Source organism: Rhea pennata, chromosome 2 (genome assembly GCF_028389875.1).
Source record: "Rhea pennata isolate bPtePen1 chromosome 2, bPtePen1.pri, whole genome shotgun sequence".
Lineage (NCBI taxonomy): Eukaryota > Metazoa > Chordata > Aves > Rheiformes > Rheidae > Rhea > Rhea pennata.
The window spans coordinates 128,057,408-128,075,058 of record NC_084664.1 but is presented as its reverse complement, the minus strand read 5'-3'; the positions used below and the strand labels follow the sequence as shown (position 1 = coordinate 128,075,058).

The 17,651-nt window shown below is 37.9% G+C and overlaps 1 protein-coding gene across 1 annotated transcript in view; it reads left to right on the top strand.

The window, feature by feature from the left end:
• Positions 1–6,534: 6,534 nt before the first annotated feature.
• Positions 6,535–17,651, top strand: part of CLVS1 (clavesin 1) — a 92,607-nt gene continuing 81,490 nt past the window's right edge. Inside the window, exon 1 of the mRNA XM_062570330.1 lies at positions 6,535–6,923. Coding sequence (XP_062426314.1) covers positions 6,535–6,923 — 389 coding nt within the window. The remainder of the gene's footprint in view (positions 6,924–17,651) is intronic.

The following is a 17,651-nucleotide window of genomic DNA, read 5'->3' as shown; positions in this document are numbered from 1 at the left end:
AAAAAGTTCATTGCATTTAGGGATTTTCAGGTACCAGTGTTACAATTCTATACTATCAAATTTCTACACAGAAGTTAATTATCATGTTTAGGGGCCAGAATTCTCATGTTTGGGGGCTCAGGCCGTACATTCCCACAGGGATTCACAGTTCTTCTGTGGCTGATGAATACTGAAACTTTAATCTATGATTTAAAGAAAGGATGAAGTAATCTCATTAAGTTCACAGATATTTTTGTTTATTTATTTACAAATTGCTTGGTGTCCCCTCCTCAGAACATAGTCCTCATTCCTCAATATCCAAGTAGATAATAAGTTTGCAAATTAGGGTCAAAAGATAGTGAGGTAAAAATCTTTATTTCATGTCTAGCATAAAGCCTTGTCACATCAGTCTCATTCCTAAGAACTTGTAGTAACAACAGGAACAGCTGCAGGTCAGTGCTGCAGACTCGACTGCCCTGCTTACTGCACACAGAGTTGCAAATATCGGTCCAGTTACTGCCATGCTTTGTACTGTATATGGCTAAATTACCACTGCTGGGTGGATAAATGTGGCTCCAGGGTAACCTGTAACTGACTAAAGCTGACAAGAAGACTGTAATAGGAGGGCGGTAGGAATTTGTGATGTATTGATCTTTATTGAGCTGAAGGAAATGTCAGTATTTGTACCTGAGCAAGAAGATCAAGTCCCAAGAAAGTGTGAAAAACCATCAAATTCTCTATGCTGCTGTTACAGTCACAAGCATTTCCTATTTTCATATTAAAGAGAAGCAGCAATTCTCTAGTGAAGGCTTACAAGAACACCAAGCCTTGAAGGAGAAGGGATTGAGATCTTTTCCTCATTTAGGTTCACTGGGAGGTTCTAGTCCCTTGGGGAAGGGACACAGGGAAGCGGCTGATGTTTATGATTTTAGTAGCAGTCAGGCTGTTGAATTTTGATGTAAGGTGGACCCAGAGTAGGGGTGTGTGTTGAAGGTGTCCTTTTGGGAAAAACACAAAGAAATGATAAACTGCTGGTGCCCTCACTGTGCTACTGAAGACTACCTTTACACGAGGGATATAGGGAGAATTTGCAGTATACCTCCCACTTTCCCAGGGTACAATATGGCATCATGGTTTTCCTTCAATGCAGAGCAATTGTGGTATAATGCATAGTGTGGAGAGATTGCCCAGATGTTAGTGTGGGGGCTTGTGACCCAGGAGACTTATGTTCTTGTCCCAGCTCTGTGAAATCTGTCCTCCATGACCTCAGGCAAATCACTCAAGGCTGCACTTCTCCCCACTGACTGTGGATGATGCCAGGATCTGGCAGCCAAGGACAAACAGATTTTCTCATCACTCTTTTAGTTTATGGGGCCAGTATATGACCCTCTCTATGTCTGAGTACTCCATCCCCAGTGTGGGCACCTACTAAGAGCCCACAAGGTGCCGTAGGAGCCATTCCTATACTTTAAGTACTGCTATGACTTCATCTTTTCTTGCTCTTATGTAGTAGTCCCTGCTGTGCGGAACTTAGCACCGAGCTGTTTTCCACAGTTAACATCAAAATATTTTTTAAAAAACAGTTTAATGAGATGACACCCACACTCTAAAATGAAATCATTCTTGATTACCATTTTCCCTCCCTTTCTGCCCACTCCCTTCGTTTCTGGCACGATTTTAGAAGCTAATATCTGTATGAATGTTAGGAGTTAAGAATTATATAATGGGATAAATCATAATAGAGCAATGACTGTTCTATACACTCTGTGAGGATCAAACTCTATGCCTTCCCCATTTGAAAACAGTGGTAACAGACTTTCAGATGGCATATAACGGTGGACTGAATCTAAAGCATTCATTAGACAGAGGCAACAAAAGTCTGTCTAGAACTGAAGTGGATGGGAAAAGGCCAAATGGACATGAGAGTTTTTCAAGAGGTGATGATTGCAGCAACAGCTAAGTGGCTAGGAACAAGATGATCCAGACAATTGTCATCATCAGTGAGGGCAAGGTTGGCCAATTTTACAGTGATGCAGGGGAAATAGCTGTTAAATGCTGATCTGGAAGCTACAGTGGCAGAGAGAGCAGTAAAGCACACTGAGACCCTTGGATGAAATGTACTATATGTATGCTTAAAATATTATCTTCATTTTAGTTAGTTATGAATTATTAATATAAATTTTATTATTAACTAGTCTTATTTTTGAGGGTCAGACAAAATTATAAGCTGTTGGTCAGAAGAGTATATCCCATTTTTAGTATTTTATTTTTTTTCTAAAGCCACTCTCTGTTTCTTGTCATTCTCTTGTGACTGAAAATAAATAAGTTGAAATAATGTGTGACATCAGAGTTTTAGTGAATTCCCTTTTCTCCTGTATATTAATATGTTATGTTTCAAACCTCTGTTAATTATTTTTCCTTGTTTAAAATTGGGTTTTGTTCCTTTGGAGGGATGATTTATTGTAAGTGGCTGTGAAAAGACATCAGGAGAGCAAATAGTCCTTTGGGAACAAAGAGTCAGAACACCGAAAAACAGCTGTTAAGACTACAACAAAGAGTCTAGTCTGCCAACACATAACAACAATATTCAAGATAGGAAAAAAAGGCCAGCATCTTCATTTGGAAAAACAAAAATGCAAAATAAAGATATAAATATCTTAAATATTAGAAGATGGATCAGAGCTGCACACAACACTGAAAGGGAAGGAAAAATTGCTACATAGAGGGGGTGAAAATGGAGAAGGTTATACCTTTGGGAATTGGGCTAAATCAGTACGATTTGAGAAAGCACAATTATAATTACTGGGTAGCACTGGGGCAGTAAATATATTGCCTAGGTAAACAGTGGGAGGACCAAATCATAAACCAATATAAATCATATAAACTCTTCGAAGTCAATGGTGCTAGGGTAGATTACAACTAGACCCATGATTTGTGATGTGATTTAGACAGTGACAGCACTGTTTACACATTTATGGATTATTTTGCAATATATCACATTATGCCAATAAAGTATTTTTAGAGCAAAGTCTGTTCAAGCATATAATCAGAATAATCTGTAGAATTTCTCCTATAAGCTGAAAACCACCACTATCACTATCAGAAAACTCTGACATGCATTTTAAAATATATTATTTTTCGTTAGACTGAATATTTGTAAGTTTGGCAACCAATTATGAATGGAGAGGCACTTACCTCTCTCTCTCTTTGGGATCATTCTAGGCATAAACGGTGCTAATCCATTTAAAGAAGGTAGCAACAGTAGCAAACTATAACGATAACAAATAGTACCACTTTTGACACTAGCTTCATGGGAATCCTATCAGCAAACCTAAAGGGCCAGACTTTCTTTGCAAGGTCCTAACCCGTTTCCTTCTGGAGCAGACTGTAGTTATCTTACCAAAAATTTGCTCATTTCCAAAGATAGGTCTTAGCAGACAAGGTGTGAGTCAGAAAAGGAGCAGAGACCTTGCTCCTTTTTACTCCTTTAAACTCTCAGGAAGTGGGTGAACCCACTAGGGTCACAGTTACCTGCCACAAGTCACAACAGCTCCAAGGATGCTCAGATTCGTACTGAGTGCTGAGCCAGAGCTGAGGCAGATCCTGAACCATCTCCATGGTTCTACCCCTCCTCTACCAAACATCTTCAGGCAGAGCCAGCTTCCTCTGGCTACGAGCTGCTGTTAAAACTGGTGAAGGAGCTGCCCCGTACACCGCACTCTCCCAATGACAGTGTCACATTTAAATACATTGAGATCCCATAACTAGCTCTGTGGAGGCAACTGTGATTAAAAGCATGATTAACGCAAGAAAACTATGCTAATGCCATAGTTAATTCTAACTTTTAACATGAAATATGGGTGTGATTCTCCTATGACTACTTCAGCTTTGTGTCAGCAAAGTTCAGTTGACACTAATAGAGTTATGCTAATTTGGTCTAATAAAGACAAAAGGAAAACAAACACAGTTACCGTATTTTTATGTGTGTAATCCACCTTTAAGACAACCTATCTTTCTATAAGATTAGAATAACATGCAACTATGGATAAACCACACAAAACTTCAAAGTATGTTTTTCAGTTTCATTTACACTCTGCAGTGACTTGTCAAGGCAGCCAACCTTCTTTCCTTCCTGTCTCTGCCTTTCTTTTTCTCATTTTCCCAGGCTGATGAATCATCAGGTATTGTGCCCTGCAGGTAGCTCTGCATAACGCAAGCTCCATAGTGAATACAGAAAAAGGCTGCTTAACAAATTCCCTTTTGTATCACCCAAAGACATATCTAATGCACACTCCTGCTGAATGAAAGGCTTTGGGAGGTCCTCGCTCCTTCCCCCTACAAATGTCCTTTAAGAAAATTTGCAGAATTTCTCTGTATTCAGATGTAGAGATCTCATCCTGGAGCTGCAGCTGTGGAGTCCAAAAGGTGGTTCGTATCAATAACAGTCAAGCTCGCATAGAGAACTCAGGTATCCCCTGGGCTGATTAACTTCCAGGCCCAGCAACGTAACTCTGAGCAGACTCTGGACTAAGAATTGCTCTGGTGACTGCTGTCCTCTTTGTTTGATATGAGGACACTGAGCCCAAGGGAGCAGCTGAGTGAAATGGTGATTCTGCTATCAATAATTCATTATTTTCCAAACAGCTTCCTTCAACTATAATAAAGTATGTCTTTCACTGAAGGATTCCCTTTTATTTTTTAAAACCAATTTTTCTTTTCCTCAAATTAGAGAGAGAGCTAGATCAGTTAAGTGGTGGTGGGGTTTTGTTAATTAATTTTTACAATGGCTCAAAAAATGGATGAATCTTGATATTTCTTCACATACATTTCACACTGGAACAGTCTTTGATCTTATTTCACGCAAGTGTAACTGCATAGACTTCACTGACAGCATCTTGCTAATTATGTCATTGAAATGTAAGAAATTCACTGTGCCATTTTGCTCATACATAACAGCTTAAGCAGTTTTTATTCTAACACTTGTAAAAACAAATTCTAGGCAAAGTAAAGAATGAACATGAAATTCAGGAAAGCTACATGTACTGAAAATAGGAATTTGGAATAAACTGTATCTCTTTTCAGCTAAAATACCAATCTTGTTGGGTTAGATTCGTCAAACACTTTATTCATGGGAACTTCTCTTGAGTTTTCAACTTCTAAGCAAAAGCGATACAAACTTCCTTCTTTACAGAAGCACCATTTTGTAACTTCACCCCCACAAGAGCCAAAACTTTAAAAAATAATGTTAGAGGTAACCTAGAAATGAAGAATTGTCATGAGCTCACCGATAATCATGATGGAGAAATAATGGAAGAATATGAATATTTTGAATAAACTATTTTTCTAAGTGTTGAAAGACCTTACAGACACTGTTTCTCTGGAAGGAAAAGGTCCTGTCTTCAATATCAGAAAGGTGGATTTTGTTTGTGTTCAGCAAAATATCCAGGTATTCATTAGAACTACAGCTGTAAAATCCCAATGAAGACAAAGTGTCTGTAATCTTTCCAGAAAGATAACTTGACCAGGACAACACTTTTTGTCTGTTCTGACCATCATAACAGGTGTTCTGCTTCATGATAAGCACAAGTTTTGTCTCTAGTACAAAAGAGAGGCTAATAAATATTGATCATCCTTCATATTTCTCTTTATATAGGCATTCTTCTTCATTAATTTTGGGGTAACACTGTATTATTTAATAGCAAACAGTGGTTTGTCTTCACTGTCTAAAAGATGCATAGAATCTTAATGGAAAATATTTCCCATGGGGTTTTACCAAGCAAAAAATACTTCTGGTACTAGTGGAGTTTTGGGGTTTTATCATAGTTTCATGACCAAATCAGGGACTAATTAAAAGAAAACTACAAGCTGATATCACAGGTCATAAAACTATGCTTAACAGTCATTATACCTATTGTGCTAAGTGTAAATCTGCATATTTAGGAAGTCAAAATTTTCCTGTTGGGGTGGAAGAAAGGACTGCTATTTTTACTGTTGTTATCTAGAGCCTGAAGATATGTAATGTGGTAATTCCTACACTATCATACAACAACTTTTTAAAGTATATTCTAATATTAAACTGATACAGCATATCATTATCAGTTCATTAGATTACCTTTCTGAAAACTTGAATATATACATTCTAGATGTCAGTGGCTATTTTATCTTAACTGTACCTATTCTGAAACTATTTAGCTACAATCCTCTTAAATATGAAGCACACAAAACAATTTTATTACTATATGAAGTGTGAAAATGCATTTCTGCAAGCTTTATGTATGTATTTAATCTCTCTTTTATGTATTTGCTTTTTTCTTTCAGTAAGTGATGGAATAAGCAACACTTTGCTTTGGATGGATTATACTATGTACGAACTGCATGTTGCTGCTTCTGCAAGAATAAGAAAAAGTCTTCTATTTTCATTTGTTAAATGTCAACTTGATAGCAGAAAGCTTCTGAATGGCTCATGCTCAGAGCAGACCATTAGTTAAATGGGATCAGTATTTCCCCTTCTAAAATATCTGAAGTGAAGAATTTGGAAAGGAGGTTTTTGCAGAGATGACCCATTTACAAGCTGGACTTAGTCCAGAAACTATAGAGAAAGCCCGCCTGGAACTGAATGAAAACCCAGACATTTTGCATCAGGATATCCAGCAAGTCAGGGACATGATCATCACGAGGCCTGACATTGGGTTTTTACGTACAGATGATGCCTTCATCTTGAGATTTCTCCGAGCCAGAAAGTTTCACCAAACTGAGGCCTTCAGATTGTTGGCTCAGTACTTCCAGTACCGCCAGTTAAATCTGGATATGTTTAAAAACTTCAAGGCTGATGATCCAGGAATCAAACGGGCTCTGACAGATGGATTCCCAGGAGTACTGGAAAATCGCGATCACTGTGGCAGGAAGATTCTTCTGCTTTTTGCAGCCAACTGGGATCAGAGTAGGTAAATGTAGATAGTGTCCTTATATTTTTACTTATACATACACTCAAATGCTAACTGAATATTCATAACTGTACTTGAAGCACCAAGGTCAGTAAAACATTTTGTAACCATGAGTTCATTTCACGGAAGCTTTTGTCTGACCTAATCACCTCCCATTCTTCAAACATAACACCCCATGGACTAATGGTATGTCAGCATTCAAATAAGTGGCTCATATTCATCTCTATAAATACTTCCAGTTTTAAGCCAAATAGGGTCTGCTTGCTGTAAATACGTTGATATCTATTGTATAGTTACTTCAGCAATGTCATAGATTAGCTGAACAGGTTGACAGGAAGCAAATGTCTCAAAATATGCGGTCATTCTCATTACTCTTCCAGTTCAGAAGGAATTGACTATATTTATCCTATTTCCAGACTTCTTACAAGATCATTTTCTGGTTTTAACCATTTCAGGAATTACAACTTCTGCTATGAGATTTCCAGGAACTATGTTGTAACTTCTACACACTCTAGTTAGTGTATGCTGGCTGCTCTGATAAATGGGAGAGGTGTATTTTCTGTTCAAGTCTTTTCTTTACCACATAGTATGAACAAAGATATCTTCCAGCCATTAGTATAAAATGATGTTCTTAAATGTTAATTTGATTAGTCAGCTTTCACTACCTATTGAAGTGATATAAATAGAGAAAGGGGGATAGTCCAGGATTATCAGGTTCACATTGTCCTCTTTGTCAGAAGACATTCCACTACAATTTCCCTGCCTTCATGCTGAGACACAAATGCAGTCAGCTGTGGGATTGCCATGTGTTCTGCTGATTTTTGATAAAAATTAGACAAAAAATAAAATCCAGATTCAAGTTTTGAACACTATAAATTCTGATGAGTTCCAGGAAGGATTTTGCTTTGACATAGTTTAAGGTGATTAGATTGGGATTTTGAATTTACGCTGTAGAAATTACTAGGGAACAGTACATATGTGCTTGCAATATTTAATGTTTGTTTTTTTTCTGAGAAAATTTTGATCATCCTGGGAACAAAGAGTTCGGAAGTGTTTGTAATTTTCTTTTATATTTACAGATTTGTTAAATAAATGCACAGAAATGTAGTTTGGCATACACAAAAGTATTTGGTATGCTCTGGGTGAAATTCTGACCCAACTGAAGCTAGTGGTAAAAGTACTATTGACTACAGTGGGGCCAGCAGTTTATCTCCTGTGATTTAACATGGGGCTTAGTACTCTTTCTGAACTATGAGCTTTCCTTTCTTCCAACCACAGACCCCCTTCTTTAGCAACCAGGCCGGAAAGGCAGATGAATGAACATATATCTTGCATTAATATGAAGTATGAGCTTTAGAGGCCAGAAGTATTGTGACTCTGCTGGTTGACTTAAAGGATTTAGGTATTATACAGAGCTAACCTCGGATTTCTGGTCCTTTAACAAAATGAATCCTTACGATTAACCTCGTTCATCAGATGCTGCTCTGAGAGAGCTGCAAATGCTGCTGTCTAAGGCTTCCACACTGAGATTTTGACAGAAAATTGATATTTGACAGATTTTGGCTCAAATTTTCTGAAAGTCCTTTAATATCTATTCATGTATGTGTGTGCATGTGCATGTAGACAAAGTGTTCCTACATTCAAGATAACTTGTTTCTGAAAATGTAATTTTTAATCTCAAATAAGGAAGGCTTGGGCTGAAAGGTTAGGACACACTTTCCTAAGCAGAACCTCTCAGTGAATCTAAAAATCATGTGCAAATTCTACCTGTTTTCAGCCAATGAATCTCAACTTCTCTCTGGTTTCAAACGACAAGAAGAGTCATTTCAGTTGACTTGTTTTAGCATTGCTACTCATAGGTTTGGGACAGGAGTATTTTGACTATGAGTTAGGGACAGGATTTAGCTCATACGTTGGCCCATGCATAGAAGTATCATCTCCTCTTTTACTATGTAAAGGTACTCAATGCAATACACAGTCCAGCAACATCTACAGAAGCAAAAGCAGTTCAGGGGCAGGAAACGATGAGTATAACACCCTACTAAGCTGCAGGGAAGTAGATTATTGACTAGAAAAAATATGTATACATACACAAGAAAAACTCAGTATGTTGTGTATACCTTGTGTACATGTATCTTGGGGAACACTTCCACAGATATGTCTTCAGTGATGGCGCAGTCTTACAAGCTCAAATGCTGTCCTTAAGCTAATGCAATCAACTTATCTGAAGTTGTAGCATTATACAAGAACACTGGCACAATGCTGACATGCAAGAGTAAGAGCTCAACCTTCAGCATGGCTTTTAATTTACAGTTGGCTGTGGCTTCTTCTTCTTTATCATTGTCATAATTTGTAATGTAAGGATCCTTCAAAAACAGCAGTGCTACAATCTGTAAACTAATTTCAGCTCAGGCATTCTTTCTACTTACATTCTTGGGAATATGGTGTGTGTATGGATCAGATGTCAAGGAGGAGGAAGCAGTTCCAAAACTTTCTTGTCTTACAAATATATTTATTTTGAAAGGAAATGTTATTTTTGTGCAATGTAACTGCTTGGATGCATCAGATCCAACATATTTTTAAGGGGTCATTGTATCAAGTTTATGACCTGTAGGTGAGAATTTAGAAGAATTTATAATTTTAGTGCAATTAATGTAATTGACAGGTCATTTACATCTCTAGAGAAGTTATGGCAAAAATTCCACCCTAAAAAAATAGCTTTTAATTTCCAGTCTGAATATTTTCAGCTTCAGCTTTCAGCTGCTGGATTGTGTTAATTAAAAAGGACCATGGAAATGTATAATCTCCCTGTGTGTGTACATTTGTGTCCTGAGCATGTCATCTTTTAACCTATTTTTGAATTCACTGAGGATGAAACACTGTAAAAAAAGTTACTGCCAGGCAAGAAGAAGACGGTACATTAGCTACTCTACAGCAAAGATCCTTGTGTTCTCTTTTACCCATGGTGAACATTACCTAACCGCATTTTCCTTGAGGGCAAAACAACTTGGTATTTTCCACAAAATAAAAACGTACTTGTGGACAGTCAGCACAGAGAAGGTAAAGTTCTGCAAAATAACACACTGGTTTACTGGTTTAATACATAGCAATATCTTTGTGCTGCCAAAGCTTAAATAAAATGTTCTTTTATACTCTCAGAATTAGGAAGATTTTCCAGGCTGCTAATTCTTTGCATCATCTATTCTGGACCTTAGCATTATTGTTAATGTGCAGGCAAGGGAAAGTGAATCTTTCTTTCACTAATAAAATGTTCACTAATAAACCATGACAGGGGTAACAGAATTTCACACTTTTCTGTTCAGTAGTTCCCTCCTTTTACCCATAAGGATTGTCACTGTTTTCTTAGCTATTCTCTCACATTTTGAGCTCATCTTCAGCTCAAATCTGCTCCCAGATCACTGTTTCCCAAAATACAAACACAACTGGTAAATGTGTCATACATTCTCACCTATAATGCAGGCACAGTCTAGCATGTGATTCATGCAGCTCTGCAGAGCTGCATCTGTCCTCCTCATCAATTATCACCACAAAGTTTTTGTGCATCTGCAAAGAATTTTATTTTTGCTTTCACATTGTTGAAAAATATACAGATTATTGTTTTGACCCAAACCTCCTCCATCACGAGGAAAAAAAAAACAAAAAATAAAAAGCATAAGGAGTAGTAATACCTATCTCAGAATCACCAGCTGAGACCTATCGCTGTGCCAGTCTTTCATTTGTTTAGCATGTTCTTCACTGATTTGCTTTTGTTTCTAATTTTTAGATAGGTTTCTTAAAGAAGATGTGATCACTTTTTCTCTAGGTTTAAGCCACATTTAGTAGGTTTTGTATCTATTAGTCAATATTAATTGACTAAATGTATGATACAGTAATTGACTAAAATATGATATGGAACGGAAGGTATCAGAGAGATTAAATAAGTGAGTAGGAGAGGATGGAGGGAAAGCAGAAGCCTCAGATTAGTTCCACATTGAAAATGAGGAAAAACTGCTTAGCTACATTAGCATACAGTTCAGAAGCCGCTCAGGGGAGTGCGATCATACACTTTGATCAGAACTCAGGTGCGGGACAAGATATGAGATGAGGACTCACTCAAAAGCCGCACAGGCTTCACATATACTATTGCTTACAGAGCAACTTTTTTTGTAAATGGAAATCCTGAAGTATTAAAGAAAAGTAAGGATGCCAAACCGATCTTACCAGGAATTGTTTCGAGGAAATAATTTGCATCAGAAAAATCATAATTTGTAAACAAATAAATACATACCTACATACAGTTTTCATGAGACCTGAATCAGGGTTTCCTATAACCACAAATGTACCATATGTGCTAAATTGCAAATATTCTTCCTCACACTTTCTTACTTCCTCAGCTGCACCAGACCTGAGCCCTTACTTCATCAATGCATACAGAGCAAAACTGAACTTTTTAAAGAAGTTAAGTGAAAGGGCCTTTTTAGCTGTTAGACTGAGGAAACTCTTTACTAACTGCTGCAGCTGTTCCTAGGTCTGTCACTGCCTTCTAATATTTCCTACTCGTACACCTGGGAGATGGGAGTTTTCAGTGAATGAGTGATTCAGCAGCAGATGTTCATTAATCCTCCAAGTAAAGACATTTCCTTTAAGTTTGTTCAGCCAGAGCAAAATTTATTTCTGTATTGAGAGCCAGCACAAGGACTATCTCCATTCACAACACATAGGTTGCATATTGACCCTCTGCAAATAGGACCTTGGGGTAGAGGGACATAAACTTGTCGACTGTCTTTTGCAGCAAGATAGTAGTTAATTTCTTTCTTCGTAGTTGGACCGTTATGCCTCAGAAGCTGTCATACAGCTCCAAGAATTCTGTAAGGAAGTCAGAGGGAAAAATTACTTCTTTGTTTGCTACATATATTTCCAAAACAGCTGCTACCCGTAAATTCTCTTTTATTACCAAGGAGTCTCAAATGCCAGATACTTACCATTCAGTAGGAAAGCGTATAGAGACAGGCTAAAGGGCAAGGAATTACTCTGACATAGCAGTAAACCAACAGCTGTAAATATTTCAAAGGATCGTGATAGAAAAAATTACATCCTTGCTGAGAATGTTGGTAGTGTTACAATTATAAGGATATTATCACCAGCAGATCCTGTTGGTATGAATGAGTATGCCTCAGATGCTGATTATTCTAATATATTTCAAGCATAATCTCAGTTGCTTGATAGAATACCAACGAATAAACGTCTGTTGAGACTGATTTATAGTCAGGCAAACTGTGGCAATAACTCAGCCTCGTAGTGGTTTACTGTGAGCGATTACTGCTGAAATATGACGAATCCTACCACTAGAGTAATTTTTACAAATCAAGTCTTTATGTTGGCTAGGAGGTATTGCTTCTGTGTCAAGAGATGCTTCCAGTAATGTAGACTGAGGTTGAGGTTGTGGTTCAAATATCGCAGTGCCAACAAATAGCCTGGTAGTAAAAATATTTTTAAAATGACTTATTATTTTTACATCATCACATTACTGAACTAGTCTGAAAAGTTAGCAGAATTCAGGGTAAGAGAAGTGTACCGTAAGTAAAATATTCATTTTAGGGAGTGACAGATGTGGAAATTAACTGTTGGACAAAGAAGAGGAAAAGTTCTGCCTTGAAATGTTTTAATTTGCTTAGAAGAGGCAACTGAATTCAATTCCTGCCATTTGTTGTGGAAGCCAAGTTTGGGAAGGCAATTGTAGCCCATATGAATGGCAGAAGGATGACATATAAAACCAACAGTCTGGGATAGGGCTGAGAGGGGAATCAAAAAAGAGAAAGAAAAAAGTCTGAAAAAGAGGAGGAAAAACAACAGCTGTGAAAGTTCACAGAGACATATGCTGAAGAACAAACCGAGACTGACTGAAAGAAAAAAATCTAGGGAGGTATGGGAGCACAGGGATGGAAATCCAAAGCATCTTGAGAGGGAAGAGGAGGTACCGACAGGAATGGTCAATGCTGAGACCTGGACTGCATGGAGACTTGCAAAGGACGGTGCCAGGGGCTGAGACTGGCAGAGCTGGCCAATGGGATGACAAAGGGAAATGAAGGGCACACTGGAAAGTGGCTCTGTGCCACCTCCCTCCTATCGAGAAAATAAATCAAATCTAACCTCCAAGTTTTATAAATTAGAGAAAAAGACAGACAGTTCTGCAAAAAAGAATGCATACATAAAAATACGTGCACAATACACACATGCACACACATGCGCACACTCTCTCTCACCTCTTCCATACTCTCTCAAAAGACCAAATGCAATGTCTGGATAGTAGATAACAGAAACTGTACACGGTTATGATATGGAAGACAGAAAATGACCCATGTTTTTATATGGTCTGTGTATGTCAACCTTAAGACCAGGTTCTACAAAAGAACATTATATTGTAACTATATCAACAGGATAGCATGAAACCAAATGATGTGACATCTTACTTGGTTCTTTACCTCTTCAACCCTTGGGAATAATCCGTAGTGATGAATATTCTCATAAATAGGCACTTTTTGAGCTGAGACTTCATAGGAAGAGACAAGAATATTTTTTGTCACAGCTTTTCCTAAATCAAATTTTGCAAATATCTGATACCGTGGACAGTTTCTAACTTGTCAATCTAGTTAAAACAGGTTAAGGTAAATTCATATATTAGAACAGGAACAGACCGTAAGGAGTAAGGGAGAAAAAATAAATTTTTCTTACTAGCTATTTGAGAGACTATGTACACAGAACAAGCATTACAGATGAGTGAAGTTACAGAGATGAAATCCTTAAATACATATGATTTTTAAAAATTCTAATAATTTTTGATATATTATTTCCTCAGGCCATGATGTATTTAGTATTCTTTGCTCTGAACTCTGAGCCTCTCCATATAAATTACATTTTAAAAATAATTACCTCTTACACCACACCTTGGCACGTATGGAGCATTCTCCATTTCCAGCACCTTTAGAGCAGCCCAAGGAAGGGTCCTTGAGAACCCGTGTCATCATCAGACCATGTGATATTAGAGGACTTTACAGAGGACAACATTAATTTGGTCAGGATAGGCATGCTGAACAACACAGCAAGGTGAATTCTCCCCTGCTCCCAATTCATGTTGCTTCAGGCTGCATGTCTGCTTTGGCGAGGCTGAAGAGGAGTGGGAAGGTGTCAGTTCCCATATCTGCACTGGAAAGCATACCCTTACCATATATCTCAGGAAGTTCTTGAGAACAAGAAGAAAGAAGTGATATGACAAACCATCAACCACAGGCACCTAAAATCTAACCCACAGGGGGGAGAAGGAAGTGAGAAGAAAGTTTAGTGTACAGGCATTCCAGTAAAATGACTTAAAAAAAATGTTAAAGCTCTTCAGCACAAGATGTTTTGCCTCTTTTCATATGACTAAGGCAATAAAACAAGTGGAACAACGTAATTAATTTGCCAGAACAAGAGACTCAGTATCTAAAGAGAAGAAAATAGGATCTGTCATTGAGGAAAGGGAAATTCTTGCCTTAAAATCTGTTTGCATTCTCTCAACTGTAATTTTTAATAAGTACAGCAACTATAGAGTCAGCAATAAAGACTATCTCTTTATTCTCTTGTTCTCAGACTACGGTAATCTCAGCTCTGGAAAAATCTTGGAGGATCCATTTGTAGCAGGAGAGAGGGCAAAGGCAACCAGTTGATTTCCTGCTGGAACTATTTTTTTATCTTTAACTACCTATTTTTTGCTCTTGCTGAGCATACTTGTTGCAGCAAAGATTTATTTTAAGTGAAAGGCAAAATGTAAATATCTTCACTGGTGCATTTACCATCTGGAAAGATGGTATCCTTTTTCCACTGCAGAAATACAGTGGTAGAGCATGTCTGTGCATGCATTAATGTAGGTGATGCAATTTATCTTTCATATAAGCAGCATAAATCACATCACCAAGTAATATCATGATGTTATACAGATTAATAACAATTTATCTGAAAAATGATTTGGATTATTTATCCCGTAATGCATCTTTAAGGGGTCTGCAATTCAGGATTTGACTGAAATTGTTAAATTCTAAGTTGTCGCTTTATATTGAAAAAAGTCACCCTAATTCATTCCACTTATTTTAATTGCTTTTCTCTGAATTTAACAGTAATTAGATTTTATAAAATAAGAATCTTGAGTGCAATGAAAAATAACCCCTTGATGCCATGGCAGAAAGAGTGACAAGTGAAATGACTACTGTTTTTTTTTTAAGTTAGCATATCAGTATACATAAGAAACAGTATTTGCCTTTCAGAGGCAAATCAGTATCTTTCGCTAGTTCAGCCTTGTCAGTCTGCAAAGTACACCAGCCCCCTTGTTAGGGATCTGGTGCTAGCTTCTGTCACAACAAGGATTTTGGACCAAAGGGACCTTCGGTCTGATTCTGTACTCGTGCACCACACAAGAGGCAGGGTTGATGACAGGTAGAAAGAAGGCAGCTAAAGCCTTTTTTGTCTTTTTAAACCCGTGCTGCTTCCTTCAATGAGTAGCAATTAATGTCACAAACTATGCCCCATGCCTTCCGTGTTCCTCCCTATAGACAGCCCAGTTCTGGATTTACACCGGTGTCAGTGTGAGGAACTGCGTTCTGTACGTTCAGATAGGAACGAAGGAGAAGAAAAGAGCGAGCAAGTGCAATGTCACTGCTATAGCGTGGGCAGGAGTTGTGCTTCACTAGCCAGTGTTAATCACCTTTTTCTGCCTTCCAGCTTCCTTTCACAGAACCCAACCTGCAAGGGCCTAAAGTAAGACATGGCTAAGCTGGAAGTGGAGAGACACCAGAGCAACAGTCAATAATTTGGAAGTGCAGAGGAACACGGGGCAGAAAGGGTCAGGCTGACTGAACAGTACCCTGGTAGGGCTTGGGTTTCCCCATCTGTATCCCCAGAGGCTTTCTCTGAGCGTAACTAAGATTTTGTGTATTACACCAAGGATCTCAGACATCCAGCACTGACCACATGTCAGCTGGGCCAGTAATCCCAGTCATGTGCCTTAAATACACATAGATCAATCTACAGTGCGTATGTGATGCATATTACCCTTCAAAGGGATAGGGAATGTGTTAGCACAGAGACTTACTTACCTTAATGTGTTTCTGACCAGGAAATTCCACATTACGGCCCAGTAACCCTATCTCCCTCCTCCCCTGTTATTTTGGACCTGCGATCCTCTAAGCTGTTTTCTCCTTGTGAGGTTTCTGAATGAGAATGTTTGGCCTTGTTTTCCCGGGGATAATCCTACCAGTCTGCAGTGCAAGTACAGAAGGAGAAATGTGGTTTATATTTGAAAGAGAAAAAGACTGTTGAAAAACCCTACTTCCAAATGCACCTCCAAATACATCTGAAAATTGTGATAAAAAAGGAGGAGAAATAAACTCTGACCAAGGGAGAAACTCTCACTCTATTTGTTAGGTTCTTATTTACATGTAAGCCACTTTTAGTCAGCTGCTGCAATGTAAATTCAGTTTCACTCTGATAAAGCCCTCAATTCTGTTTGAATAAAAGAGCTCTTGCAAGTCTGGGAAAGTGGTAATTTATGGACACCTTAGCTGCAAATTAGTATCTTTCCTTTTCTCAGAATCTTCTTATTATTCTCTGCTAAAATTGTAAAAAAAAAAAAAAAAAAAAAAATATATATACAGGTACAAGTACATTCACTTTCTTCAAAGCATATTTTACATGATTAATTTAGATGTAATTCATTATCATTTGGGGATTTACTTTGAAAACAAGTGCATCAGATGTAAACACCATGTTAAAAGCCAATGAGCCTTTTGAGACACCTGACACCTGTCATTACTGCTTTAGTCCTGGATGATACTTTTGGTTGCAGTAGGATTTTCTCACCTCCTGATTTATTAAATAGAGTGTTCATGGTCAATTAATGAAGAAAAATTGACTTGGCACAAAAGGATTTGGGGGTAAATTGTGGACTGCAAATGGAATGATTCAGTAAGGTGACACCATGGCAGAAGTGATGTCTCTTTCTGAGCTCAGTTAGCAAGAATGTTGTCTGCAGGATACCTGCAACAGTTATTCACCTTTACTCACCTTCTTCTGTGACTTCTGTGACTTCTTATGTGAGCTAGTACTCACATTACAGCAGGTAAATCAGAGCTAAGTCTAGACAAGAGCAGCAAAATAAGAAATCTGGAAAATATGACTATACAAGAAAAACTGAAAGAAATGAGGTAACAGTTTTCCTCTACATATAAAAGTGTGCCTTAATAAATGACAAGTTGTTCCCCATTTCCATGAGGATGGGAATACAGAGCAAAAAGAAAAGTAACTAATCTGCAGAAAAAGGAGATGTAGATCTCTCAAAATTAGAAAATATTTTCTAACGATTAAGCTGGTTCAGGACCTGAACACGTAACTGAGGCACTCTGTGGACTGCCCATTGCTTGATGTTTTACTGCAGACAGCCAGGAATGATTATGGTGATGCAGTGCAAGACATGTATGGGATGCTGTCGGGTCACTTCCTACCCCCTGTTTCTAGGATTAGATTAGCTTTGGCAAAGACTTTGAAGAGGATAAACTCAGAAGATGCTTGAGCTACCTTGTGGTTTAAGAACATAAAGATTATATCAGTAAGCTCTTGTATCTAAAACTGCAGCAGATTATCTTGTATGTAGAAGAAGCTATGTAAAAACAATTTTCCCTTCTGGTATTCTGAATACATGCT